Source organism: Crinia signifera, chromosome 1, assembly GCF_055691185.1.
Source record: "Crinia signifera chromosome 1, ASM5569118v1, whole genome shotgun sequence".
In the NCBI taxonomy this organism is placed as follows: domain Eukaryota; kingdom Metazoa; phylum Chordata; class Amphibia; order Anura; family Myobatrachidae; genus Crinia; species Crinia signifera.
The window spans coordinates 425,204,224-425,218,876 of record NC_139217.1 but is presented as its reverse complement, the minus strand read 5'-3'; the positions used below and the strand labels follow the sequence as shown (position 1 = coordinate 425,218,876).

General features: G+C 42.7%; 1 protein-coding gene across 7 annotated transcripts in view; it reads left to right on the top strand.

Moving 5' to 3' along the window:
* LOC146018927 (uncharacterized) overlaps window positions 1–14,653 on the top strand; it is a 226,154-nt gene that overhangs the window by 9,140 nt on the left and 202,361 nt on the right. For 5 of the 7 annotated variants that reach the window (XR_014450530.1, XR_014450529.1, XM_083151905.1 and 2 more), the window contains exon 2: window positions 11,517–11,620. Coding sequence is in view for 3 of the 7 variants with exons in the window: in XM_083151905.1 (XP_083008031.1) it covers window positions 11,517–11,620 (104 nt within the window). In the remaining 4 variants the exon portion in view is untranslated. Of the gene's footprint in view, window positions 1–3,750; window positions 4,765–11,516; window positions 11,621–11,728; window positions 11,928–14,653 lie in introns of those variants that run through there. The other 2 variants (XR_014450528.1, XR_014450527.1) reach the window with 2 other exon arrangements.

The following is a 14,653-nucleotide window of genomic DNA, read 5'->3' as shown; positions in this document are numbered from 1 at the left end:
ACATCACCCACATATTCAAATACCGCAGCACCCTTTTATTTTCATGTATATCCACATTTTATTTTTATTTATTTTTTCAACCACCCTTCCTTTCTTTCCATTGCCTCCAGATGTACCAAGCTTTGAAAAGTGATAAAAGGGAGAGCTACAGTATAAGGTTCCAGAAAAATAGCCCCTAACTGCCATGTTACGGGCTGAGCTCCAAAAATGACATGGGGCTGGTTGGTTGTTTATTACTCTCCACTTTATCACTTTTCAAGTATTAGTACATCTGGCCTTATTCTTTCTGTCTTATTAGCGGACATGATTTTTTTGCAAAGCGTTGGTATTTGTAGGCCGCTGCTTTCCAGCAGGTTGGGGGTGAAGACTTAAACTGGCCCTCACATTTAGGGGGTGATTCAGTTTTACTCGCTATTTAGCGAGATTGGTCCAGGGACCAATGTTGCAGGTCTGCACATGCGTATGGTCGCAAAAACGGTGGGTGCGCCCAGAAAAACACTGGCGTCCCCATGAGAACGCAGATGTGTCGAAGTCTGCATGGGGCGGGCAGCTGATGTCACACGATGTCAAAGCCAGTCCCCTATATGGACATGTTCGAGGCAAATGAAAGTCACTCTAGACAGACTTTTATTTGGTAACAAGGATAAAAACATCATTTGATGATCGAATGATTTTGCCCGTACGCCCGCATGCGAATGAATGTATCAGTGTACACATCCATTCGTATCAAGCCGCAGGCATTCGGCCCTACCAGATCGCTCTGCACATAGCGCCGACACAGCGCTGTGTGCTGAGCGATCTTGCTGAGTGTTCTGAGTGATCTAGAATCTCTCGGAACGTGCAGCCGCATCTCCCCCTGTGTAGGCCACATTACAGTAGTGAGCAGATGTGTTCAATAAATAATCTACAAGAACCTACAGTAGTTCCCAGATAACGTATTTCCCAGATATAATGTATTTTTTGGTACTCTTTACCTAGCACGGCGCCCATCGCGGCCATCACGGGAATTGAATGCACTAAAAAATCGGGTGCGACGCGACCGACGCGATGCCCACGATTTCCCATAGGGAACAATGATAAATGTCTCAATTGACCCGATTTTTCTGTTCAATGCCTCAATTGACCCGATTTTTCCATAGCACCCTAAAGTGTGAAATGGCCCCCCAAATTGTTAACGCCACCCCACGATCAACGTAACCCGAAGCGTGGCGAGCGCAGCAAGCCCGCGAGGGGCGGCGGTACGCGTCCTACGACCTTTTCATACCCCCACTATCCACGTCGGCGTGGAGTTGAGAATAGAATAGTGTGGCGAGCGCAGCGAGCCACCGAGCCCGAAGCGTGGCGAGCGGACGCGGATACCTGTGAAGCCTGCGAAGGGACGCGTTTACCTGTGAAGGTATCCGCGATTTTTTTACCTGCGAGGCCCACGATCAAAATCGTGGGCGCCGTGCTAGGTAAAGAGTACCCATTTTTTATATGTACGTCATTAAACATGCTCTTACAATGATCAGTGTATTACTCTGCATAAATTACATTTACACTACACAAAATGCTATTAAATATGCAGCCTTAAACTACCAACATGAGGTATGCAAATGACACAAAAGGCTACAAATGAGGGCATACAATGCCATGATAGTTCTGAACTTAGAAGTCAGCCAAAATGGCCATAGGCAATCTGTGACCTTACGCATCCCATGATTAACACAACATTTAATGGTGACAACTTAATGATGTATAATTAGAGCTTCCAACTCCTCATGTGACACATATTTTGTTTGCTGTAAGGCTGGAGATCAGTTGTACATATATTTAGACTGGATAAATGATTATATTTATTCAATTAGTCCTCTTTGAATAATAATTGTATTAACTATTCTAAAGTACAGAAATCAGAATATTCACATATAATATTTATTTTTGTATTTTGTATCTTCTTTCTGTGTGCTTGTATATAAAATCAATTCTAGCTGGCTTCATGCTTGCCGGGGCTGGAGATTTTATCGCCAGCACCCCTCCAGCTGCCAGGCCCCGCCAGGTGTAGGAAGGGGGCGTACACGCACAAGATGCTCACGCGCCCCGTTCTGATGAAGCTCCCCACCGCCATCCTCCACCTCCCCTAACCCTGCCTGTCTCCCTGGAGCGCACACGCGTCCCAGTCTGATGGAGTCCCTCTCCACCAGCGCTCACCAGTCGGGACGTTGTGGCGAGCACAGGCAATGAAAGAGGGGCTCCATCTGTAATGTTACAATTCTAGATTATACGCAGGACACACACACATCCAATTATCCAATAAAAAAAAATTGCCCTATCCGCAATGTGATAACTGATTACATTGTACTGATGTATCCGTTATCGCATGCAGAGACAGACCTTGCATGAAAGCTCTGTCTCTGTGAAGGCCCTCCGCAAGTTTATCCTGGTATTATTCAGGAGAAATACCCCGACTACGAGCTGCACAAGTTCTGGCACCATTTCTGCTACTGGTTACTGATGGTTCCCCCGCCATATCCATGCAGGCCATAGTTTAGGCGGACACCAGGGTGATTGTGGACCAGTTAGAGAAGGATATAGGCATCGCATCAGCAGTGACGTAGCTAGAAATTTTACTCCCCCCTCCCCAAAAAGATTCCGCCCCCCCCCCCCAAGAAGGGGCAAGGTGATGGACTACGGACACCTCTGGCTGGGCTGACAGGCGACCCAGGCATCAGTGAGAGCACTGAGCTGGTTTGCCCTATACATATCTAATGAGCAGGGACCCGCTTATTACATATGCAAGGATTGGGGACCCGCTCATTCAATATGCACTGCAATGGGTCCCTGCTCATTAGATATGTACAGGGTGAGACCAGCTCAGCACTCACTGCTGCCTGGGTTGCCTGTCAGTTCAGCCAGCGGTGCCCACCACAGACCCAGCTGGCGCCGCTACCCCAAGCCGCCACGGGGTCTGCCACATGTGTAGCTATGCCACTGCGCATCAGGATCCATGTGCTTGATAAACCCTAAAAAACTTGGACTAAGCAAGCTTTATGCATGCTGGGTGCCAAATATCAATATTTGAGGACAGAGGAAGCCTCGGGTGACTTGGTACTGCAATTTTGCTGGCCAGGATTGATGGCCATCACTCAAACTCAGTCTGGGAGATCATCAGTGGCGATGACCCATGAGACCAAACAAGAGTTGGCCCAGTGGACCCCGTTGGAGGTGCACTGCCACTGAAGTTCTCATGTATGGTATAACTCTCCGACAGTCAGAATTCCGATGGTCGTTCCTCCGGCAAGCAGATGGTGGCTACTTCTGTGGCCGAGACTGGCCATGTAGCTACTGTACATTTCTTACAGCAAGTCAAAGCCATTTCCAGTCCCAGTCCAAGAACTTGCGCTTGTAGCACCATTTCCCATCATGACATTGCACCTGCCCACAAGTGGTGGACTTTCTAGTCCCATGAGTGAATCCAGCAGATTGGTCATCCACTGTACATTCCAGACGTTGCCTTCTGCAACTTCTTTGCATTTCCACAAATCAAGCACTCTTAGTTTGTGAATACTGTATACTACTGTTTGTGTATCCGGAAACTTACTACACATAGTATATCCAAGATATCAGGCTGTTAGATAACATGTCTTTTTGGTCTGTCAGCACAGGATTGCCACTGAATTTATTATATATTTCATTTTACAGGGGTATTAAGTTTCTTTACTTGCTGTCACACAATGTATAAAGATGAGCATCACCTAAAACACGAGTAATGTAATACCTTAGCTGTGAATCCATTCATATAATTTTTGCTTCATTTTTTCTAATGTTTTTATTATAATCAATGGTGTAGAGACAATGTTTTTTTTTTTCATTATTTGGGCTATTTACACCGCTGACAATAGCACCGGTGGAGCCTTGGATACCGGATTGCACTGTCCGAGCCCTGGATAAGGAATTGCATTGCCGGGAGGGGAACTATACATGAAGTATAAATGTATTTGTACTTATCAATGCTATATATTGCATTTAATTGATGTGTTTATAGTGATAATTAACAATTCACTTTATGTATTTTACATGTGTAGACCCCAATGCTTATTTATTTACATTAGTCCCTATTCTATGGATTGTCTAGTATCTAGTCTTGTTAAGTCACTGTATTGCCCACTTATAAATGATTAAAGTTATGTTTCCATATAATTTCTGCATTATAAAGAATATTGCTATAATTTCCCTATTTATAAAAGTACATTATACTTAGGAAACATCAACTAGATTGAACTCCGTTGGTTGTTTTCATCAGAATTGTACATCAAAGCCTTCTCTTCAGCTACACTTCAAACAAAGAAGTATAATTGTAGTCAATAGAGCAATTTTGAATACACAAAGGAAAATAACTTCCATTCTGAAGATTTTTTTATGGTTTATGTTTTCAATGTAGTCTAATTTTATTGTATAGATAATAAATTGCCATTTTCTCCTTTTAAATGCTATTATCAAGAGTTGATGTTATTCAATCCTGAATCCACTGAATAGTATAGAATAATATGCAGAAGTAACATTGGCTGTCAAAGGGGGATATTTCCTAAATCATGATATTCAGTTTTAGTTAGTTTTGTTGTTGGAATTTCAGAATGACCATTTAAGTCAAAATTGATGGTAAAATCTTTGAAAATGACCTCTTCCCTCCTCTTCACATTTCACTCACAGCTTTCCCATACTCAAACACTCAATGACCATCTTGCCCGCATTCTCATCTCCATCTTTGGCCACCAGCCTCTAATAGTACGTTGATTGAGTCCTCACTACTTATATTTAAGCTGTAATGTGTATTGAATTGTGGCGCTCTTTACCTGTACTCTATTTTTGCTATTTATTTACTGTAATGCTAAGTTTTGTCTCCCTGTACTGTTCCTTTGTACGGTGCTACAAAACACTTGTGGCACCTTATAAATAAAATAATAATAATAATATCTGATTTTGCAGTGTAAATGATTGCTGCTTTAAAAAAACCTGGAGATTTCTTGCCAAATCTTTCACTTTCTGAATCTCTCATCCTATTAAATTTCACCCTTGGTGTCATTTCAATCCTTCATAAATAGGATGGATACTGTATGTGTGGGATGTAAAAGCATAAATAAAACTTTGCAAGATCCAAACTATTAAAGGTGATTTCCCCATTGTTTTATTTTGATGCAAAAGAATCCAGAACATTTAAACATTAACTTAGGGGAAAGAGAGAATGAGGGGGAATCAATCATTTTAAAGAGTGAAGATAAGGAGATGTTGCCCACATCAATCAACCAATCAATCAATCAATCAATCAATCAATCAGCTTCTAGCTAGCATTTATCAAGATCATTCTATGAGATGTCACCTGTTCAACTGTTAAAAAATTTAAATACATCCCCCCCTTTAATGCACCAATAACTGTGTGTCAATACAGCCACGACAGCTGCCCAGTTGTAAGCACAATACACTGGCCTTCGTATTATTAAAGTACCTGTAACCATCACTGAACTTGTCTGGAATGAAAGGCTTTCTGAATGGCAATTCCTTGATTTTATTAGTTGTGTCGGTACTTATATGTTAGTTGGGCGCCCACTATGCTATTTGCTTAGTGGGCTATTCTGCGTAGGGAAATCGCATCGCATCGCATGGGCCATTTCAAGGGGCATGTGATGCGATGCGGTGTGATTTTCCTATGTCATTTATTCACTGCTCTCTTAGCAGTAGGGCTCGCTGCGCTTGCCACACTTCGTGGTGGCGTGGATAGTGGGGGGGGGGGGGGGTGCCTAAAACCTCATTGTATGTCATACAATGCTATTATTGTATACCTAATGTCATGGCATTGTACACCCTATAAAATCACATCGCATGCGATTTTGCGGGAGGTGCGATGCGATGCGATGAGATCACCCGGGGCTAAGAGAGCAGTTAATAAATTACATAGGAAAATCGCATCGCAAGTCCCTTAAAAGGGCCCATGCGATGCAATTTCCCTAAGTAACCGTACGTTTGCTAATGGGCGCCCAACTAACATATAAGTACCGTTGTGTGTTACGTATTAAAATTATGTGACTCAATTTCTTTAATTTCTTAAACAGTCTAGGGATTTACTAAGGAGTTCCCAATTGCCAGCTGTAGTGGGGTGAATGACTGAATTGCTAGAGAGGGCCCAAAAGCCTAGGGGCCTAGTCATGGGTTTATTTGGCCCTGGACACACCACTGTAGAGAAACTTTTACAATGCATACCTACCAACTTCTAGCCTCATCGAGGAGGGACAGTTGCGCGCATCGAAGGCGCGCGCCCGAAATTAGGGGGCGTGGCTTACTGCTGCGAGGCCATGCTATGTTTTACACTGTGGGGGCATGGCCCTGAGGCTCTTTGAGCCTCTAGCCAAGCCCCCAGCCCCTCTGGATGCGGGGGATAGATGCTGTGCGCATGCGCACGGCATCTATTTTCCACTCGCCAGCAACTAACGGGGGACTCCCAACTGTCCCCCCCCCCCGCCACGGGACACTGCCCGCGATTATCGGGACGGTTCGGAGGTATGCAATGCCAAATATTTTAAATACATACATGCTTACCTACTTTGAATTTTTACCTCTCCAAGAGATTCCTGAAGATAAGATCGAGGTTGATGTCGACAGGGGTGGGGCTGGGCTAACCACATCATTAGGCTCTCCACTCTCATGGTGAAAGCTGCTGCAATTGGACAATATTTTATTGGGGGTGTGGCTTTAATTATGCAATTAGCATATAATCATGTCCATAGGCCCCTCTGTATAGATTCCCTGTATTTAGCCCCACATTCTGCCCACTTCACTAGGCAGTGGGTAGAATGCAGGAGGGTGTACTATCATTAAACTATCATTAAAAGTCCTACATTAAGCTGTACAATGTTCTTTAGTAAAATCAAAGCTTGAAATTATCTATTGTCTTATATTTGCAGCTGTTTATATTATAAAACGTGTCCTATTAATATTACGCAAATAAATTATCACAATCTTTTTCAGGAACTGGTGATATCAGGAATACTTGCATTGGATGATATAGATTGTAAACTTGTGAGCAGGGCCCTCCTACCTCTATATCGGGATGCAGTTTAAATCCCGGCGATCGGGATCCCGGCGTTCAAAATCCCGACGTCGGAATCCCGAACGCCGAAATCCCAACACTTTCTCCCCCCGTGGGTGTCCACGACACCCTCGGAGGGAGAATCAATTAGTGTGCCGAGCGTAGCGAGGCACCGGGCCTGCTGCGTGGCGAGCGCAGCGAGCCCGCAAGGGGGGGTGATCCACGTCCCCCCCTTGTCGGGATTTCGGCGTTCGGGATTCCGGCGTCGGGATTTTAAACGCCGGGATCCTGACCGCCGGCTTTTCACGCCGAATCCTCTATATCGGTCTGTTACTAGTCAGTTTGTTTTATCACTGTTGTTTCCAATTGTAAAGCACAACAGTATATGTTGCGCTCAGTGGCATGCGGTGGGGTGAGGCAGGTGAGGCACAGCCTTTCCTGTCATACTAACGTATATTTGAAGTTTATAAAGTATGCCAAAAATACAAAGAATATATATAAAAAATCTTATTTTTATTATACTAATAATTTTTATCGTCAAAACTCTGGCATAAAGTCTATGGCAGGTGAGGCAGTGCCTCACCTGGTTACCTTTTCTGCACCTCTCTTATTAAAACTCAGCGAATCTCCAGCAGTGTATACTGCTGCACATGTGTATAATGCCGGCATGTACCCCATGGCTCATATATTGTGTGCAAATCTGGCTCTGGTACTTGTCAGGGACTCCTCAGCCATTTACATAGTTACATAGTAGGTAAGGCTGAAAAAAGACTTGCGTCCATCTAGTTCAACCTGGTATAGATATCCATTGCTGATTTGGTAGGTTCTGGTATTTTACAGACAAATTATATTTCTTATTTGTACCCATGGATGTTTTTCTCCAGTAAATGTTTGTCCAACTTTGCCTTGAACGCATTTAATGAGCCAGCCTTTACCACCTCTCTGGGAAGAGAGTTCCAGAGTTTGACTGTTCTGACCGTAAAGAAATTCTTTCTACTAGCTGAATGAAATCTTTTTTCTTCTAATCTATACTCATGCCCTCGCGTCCTAGATTCCTTTCTAGTAGAAAAGAGGGTGCGTGACAGTTCCTTATATTGGCCCTTGATATACTTGTACATGTTGAGCATGTCCCCCCTTAAACGTCTCTTTTCTAATGTAAATAGTCTCAAATTGCTTAATCTCTCCCCGTAGCTTAAATTCTCCATTCCCCTAATAAGCTTTGTTGCTCGCCTTTGGACTTTTTCTAATTCTATGATGTCCTTTTTATAGTGTGGGGCCCAGAACTGTACTCCGTACTCTAGGTGAGGTCTCACCAATGCTTTATATAGTGGCATAATTACCCTTGAGTCCCTAGTTTCCATTCCCCTCTTAATACATGCCAGAATTTTGTTGGCCTTTTTTGTAGCTACATTACAATGGGCACTACATCCTAGTTTGCTGTCTATTTGGACTCCTAGATCCTTTTCAAGTATGGAATTACCCAGTTCCTCTCCGCTAAGGTTGTAACTTGCACACTGGTTGTGTCTCCCAAGGTGCATAACCTTACATTTATCTACATTGAACCTCATCTTCCATTTTTTTGCCCACTCATCTAGAATTGCAAGATCATTTTGAAGCATGGTGACATCTTCTGATGATTTGATGACTTTGCTAAGTTTTGTATCGTCCGCAAAGATGGATACATTGCTAAGTAACCCTATCCCAATATCGTTAATAAAAATGTTAAACAAAATGGGCCCCAAAACCGAACCCTGGGGCACTCCACTTAGTACCGGTATCATATCTGATACGGCACTTACATAGTTACATAGTAGGTAAGGCTGAAAAAAGACTTGCGTCCATCTAGTTCAACCTGGTATAGATATCCATTGCTGATTTGGTAGGTTCTGGTATTTTACAGACAAATTATATTTCTTATTTGTACCCATGGATGTTTTTCTCCAGTAAATGTTTGTCCAACTTTGCCTTGAACGCATTTAATGAGCCAGCCTTTACCACCTCTCTGGGAAGAGAGTTCCAGAGTTTGACTGTTCTGACCGTAAAGAAATTCTTTCTACTAGCTGAATGAAATCTTTTTTCTTCTAATCTATACTCATGCCCTCGCGTCCTAGATTCCTTTCTAGTAGAAAAGAGGGTGCGTGACAGTTCCTTATATTGGCCCTTGATATACTTGTACATGTTGAGCATGTCCCCCCTTAAACGTCTCTTTTCTAATGTAAATAGTCTCAAATTGCTTAATCTCTCCCCGTAGCTTAAATTCTCCATTCCCCTAATAAGCTTTGTTGCTCGCCTTTGGACTTTTTCTAATTCTATGATGTCCTTTTTATAGTGTGGGGCCCAGAACTGTACTCCGTACTCTAGGTGAGGTCTCACCAATGCTTTATATAGTGGCATAATTACCCTTGAGTCCCTAGTTTCCATTCCCCTCTTAATACATGCCAGAATTTTGTTGGCCTTTTTTGTAGCTACATTACAATGGGCACTACATCCTAGTTTGCTGTCTATTTGGACTCCTAGATCCTTTTCAAGTATGGAATTACCCAGTTCCTCTCCGCTAAGGTTGTAACTTGCACACTGGTTGTGTCTCCCAAGGTGCATAACCTTACATTTATCTACATTGAACCTCATCTTCCATTTTTTTGCCCACTCATCTAGAATTGCAAGATCATTTTGAAGCATGGTGACATCTTCTGATGATTTGATGACTTTGCTAAGTTTTGTATCGTCCGCAAAGATGGATACATTGCTAAGTAACCCTATCCCAATATCGTTAATAAAAATGTTAAACAAAATGGGCCCCAAAACCGAACCCTGGGGCACTCCACTTAGTACCGGTATCATATCTGATACGGCACCATTCACAACCACTCTTTGTTCTCTATTACATAGCCAATTCCTTACCCATCTGCAGATATTTTCACCCAATCCTAGGTTCTCCATTTTATTAATCAATCTCTTGTGTGGGACAGTATCAAATGCTTTAGCGAAATCTAGGAAAATCACATCTACAGCATTTCCATTATCGAGGTTTTTGCTAACCTCTTCATAGAACCCTAGTAGATTAGTTTGGCATGAACGATTTTTCACGAACCCATGTTGGTTAGCCCTGAGTAGACTGTGATGATCTAAATATTTCTGGATACCATCCCTTAAAAATCCTTCAAATAGTTTACCCACAATTGATGTTAAACTAACGGGTCTGTAATTAGCGGGATCTTCCTTTTTTGAATATTGGCACTACCTCTGCTATTCTCCAATCTTTTGGTACTATACCTGACGATAGTGACTTGCTAAAGATATAATGTAGGGGGGTAGCTAGTTCATCCCTTAATTCCATTAATACCCTCGGATGAATCCCATCTGGCCCTGGTGATTTATTTGTTTTTAGTTTGCTTAGCCTCAGTATTATTTCCTTCGGCGTGAAATCCACAATGCGATCTGGCTTATTTGTCCCGTTTGTGGTAAATGTTCGTTCCACAGTCTGCTCTCCCTTAGTAAATACTGATGAGAAGAACTCATTTAACAGATTTGCTTTTCCCTTGTCCTCAGTAACACTTTTTCCACTAGTTTCAGTTAGTGGGCCTATGTTTTCCTTAATTAAACGTTTACTATTTATGTATTTAAAAAACTTCTTTGGGTTGGTTTTGCTTTCAGTGGCTATGCACTCTTCATATAATATTTTAGCTGCTTTGATTACCCCTTTACAAGTTTTGTTTGATTCTTTGTATTTTGCGAACGCCTCCTCATTCAAGTTATTTTTATAGAATTTAAAGGCTCTGGTTTTATTGTTGATAGCTGACCTTACTTCTTTGTCCAACCATGGTGGCTTTTTTTTGTTGAATTTACCTTTAGCTACTTTAGGAATGTATTCAATAGTTAGTGAATCAAGCACCTTTTTTAGAGTATCCCACATTTCCTCTGCATTTTTTCCCTCCATAACCGTTTCCCATCCAATTCCTGTTAGGGCTTCCTTAATAATTCAAAGTTCGCTTTTCTGAAGTTTAGTATTTTTGCAGATCCTTTTTGATGTAATTTACTGAAGTTGATTTCCAGTGAAACCATATTGTGATCACTGTTCCCTAATTGTCATCACTGCACGTCCCTGCGCTATTTAAGAAACTATAAATAAATAATAATAATTATAATAGAGCAAACTATGACATAACTGACATTAGAAGAGTTGGCCTTTTACAGATTGGCAGTTGGAATAGTATTTAATCATCTGTAGACAGTGACATTTCATTTACCATTGTTTGCATTAAGAATGGACATTGCCAATATATTTATTTTCTAAATAATCTATTTAACTCTTTTAGGATGACAGCTATTAAAATGCTATTTATAAAATGCAATTACATACAACAATTGACCAGAGGTCACTATTTATCTCGTCCATGTGATGCAAATAAAGGCCATGGTAAATGCACCAAATGGTTTACTTTCTGTCTGAATTTAGATGCCCTGGGGTCAGTGATCCTTAGCCCTTTGTGGTCCCTGACCTGTGGTGAGAAGAGCCAGACTGAAGGCAGAGCACCCCTACAGCCCCCAGGAAATCCACAGGTCAGTGCCCTTTTATTTCTGACTCTAGTGGGCCATGATAACCTAAACCCCATTTGTCTGCGACTGCTGGGAAGCTGTGATCTACTAGAAAGTAATTTTCCCTGACAGTCTTGTTCCCATGCATGCTAAGGTTCAGGCCTGCAGCCCCAGCCTCAGGACTATGTAGCAGAGTCAGATGAGGTCATTGCACCAAATGTCTCACACAGTACACAAGGCTGGAGTGGAGCAAATATTGCCACAGACGTCGGAAACACTCACAGCCAAGATGAATGGGCAAAGCTGCACAAATAAATATAAGAATCGTTTCCTGTTGTTTTTTTTTTTTGTATTTGAAAAAGTAATTTAAAACCATATGGTGTACTTCAAACTAAGAAAATGTGTAGGTCGTTCGTGTTATCTATCTATCTATCTATCTATCTATCTATCTATTTTGGTGGCAGAGAGGTGAAGATCTGGTGTATCATACACTTTTACCAACTTAACTGGCGACCCGTCACCCTCACTTAAATAACACTCAAAAAGTTACATTTGTTTCTGATTGAATTAGGTCAAGAGCATGCATACTGTATATATCTTATCCAAAATGATTTAATAAATGTATGATTTTCAACATTTGTAAAATATATATTTTCTTCCCACCACACATCGGAACACCACCAGCAGAACATCGGGAACATTATAACCATTGCAACTGATTTTCTCAGACGCTGCTCATCTGATGTACTAGGGGGATGGGATTTAATTTACATTTCCCCAGTGGCTGCTAATGTCTGCAGCTTCTGTTGAGTGGGCAGCCCTGCCCTGCTGACCTATCAGCAGTGATTTGCAGCATGGCAGACATGGCTAAGGGTGCAGGGAACCAAAACTAGGAATGGCCATTGTTGCCATTGCCATCAATCGTTGCCATCGAAGGCAATAGTGCAACTGGCCTCTGGCTGTGGGAATAGATGCTGTGCGCATGCTTCTATTTAGCGCTGCTCAGCCAGTGACGGGGGACTCCCAACTCCCGCCCCCAGCCGTGGGACACTGCCGGCCCCGGGAGGGATGCAGGAACGTCCCTGAAAAACAAGACGTTCCCATGGAAAACGGGACAGTTGGGAGGTATGTATTCATACTGAACTAGGCCAAATATCTAATGGTTGGAATAATTCCCTCATCAGCGTCCCGTGCCTATACGTTACTACCTAAACCCAGCAATTCTGAAGTCAGGAATAAATTACTGCTGCCTATCCTGTGCTGTTTACCTCCCCAATGTCCTCCTTATTCTATAAACAATTGCACGCCCCTATACAAGTGACAGGGGTCTTCTGTCATGTTTGAAGTTAATGTGGAGTCTCTGAAGCAGGTTTAGCAGTTACATGATTGCTGTGAGAAACCTGTCACAGAGCTTGTACCATTTTCTAACAGCAAACTGCTTTGGAAGATCTGCAGTGTCTCCTATGTTTGCTTTTGGAGCGGTTGGTGTTTCTCTGTTTCTGCAAGAACAAAGGGATAGTTTTGTATATACAACTCTTTTTGTGCGAACTGGATCTGCTAGTGCAACTGGTTAGTCTGGTGCAAACGGCGTTATTCATAGAGATTATCTCATTTTATTAGCTTGGTCTGTAATGACTGAGGGTCAGCTATGAATTATTATAGGGAAGCAGGAACCCAGGCTTAAACATTAGTTCATAATATAATAGGTTATTACAGCATGTGGTAATTATTTTTTTTTAAAGCACGCCCTCTTATAGAAGCATAGATTATGACAGCAGAAAATAACCTAGAGGCCTTCGTTGGTGTCAATTTTGTTTAATGAGTCAAAAGTTACCACTAGTAAATTAATTGTACCATACTGAAGGGTTCATCAACTTGTTAAAAGAAATGTGGAAAAGCACGAGGAATGGAATGATTTAGCTGATGGAAAGGAGTAAAAGTGAACTATTAACAAGTCTTCTCGGTCCCTTGTAAGGATTACCAGCATTTATTTTTCAAATACACAAGGAGCATTCCCAGGGGTGCTGGCCATTGACAGATTGGGAACTAAGAGGGTGATTTTTAACACCATTTAAATTGGGGAAAATTTGTCCCGGTTCTGATGATGGGGGGGCCTTGGCACGCGCAAGCGCCTATATGCGAATGTGCAGGCCCCGGCAACAAACAGCTTCGGCCAGGTTGAACACTCTCTGGTCCGTTCTTTGCGGGGAGGGAGGGGCGGGGCAGGAATGGGGCCCATCCATGGGAATGCCCAGCGTTTTATGGGAGTCCCCATGAAAATGCTCGTTGAGCCCACAACCCCTCGTATGGTACCGAGGGGATTAGGCGGGGTTGGGGTGGGGGCGGGCATTCGACGGGGGGAGGGGTGTGTGTTAAGAAGCTTGTTAAGCAGCGAATGACCGCTGAGTACCAAGCCGTATTGAATCACCCTCTAAAAGTGGCCTCATTTGCATGGCACTGAATTAAATCAAGGGTGGGACCAACACTAAAATAGGTGGGATTAATACATCACTACACCTGCGTGGAAGCCAATGGTTTTAATATGCATGGCAGTCTAGTGGCCCACAGACCCTTAAGCTGCTGTGACAACCCACTAACATTTCAAATAATACCCCATCCCCCCCCCCCTACTGAGACTGAACACAGACCCTAAAACCTCCATCAAATATTGCAAGACGCTCATCGTCTGCTGATCCGCTCTGCCAGTCCCTCCATTGGTTGCCTGTATATTACCGTATTCAATATAAAACACTTCTACTTGCTTATAAAGCTATTAACCATACTGCACCAGCATATATCTCTGCACTTATCACAAAATATCTCCCATCTCGACCACTACGCTCTACACAAGATCTGTGTCTCTCATCTGCACGGATCACTAGCTCCCATTTATTATTACAGGACTTTTATCGGGCTGCTCCCATCCTATGGAATGCCCTTCCACGCACATTAAGACTCTCCACCAGTCTCCAAACTTTCAAGCGTTCCCTGAAAACTCACCTCTTCAGGCAAGCCTATCATATTTAAGTTCTACATGCATAACCCTCCGAGGCACTT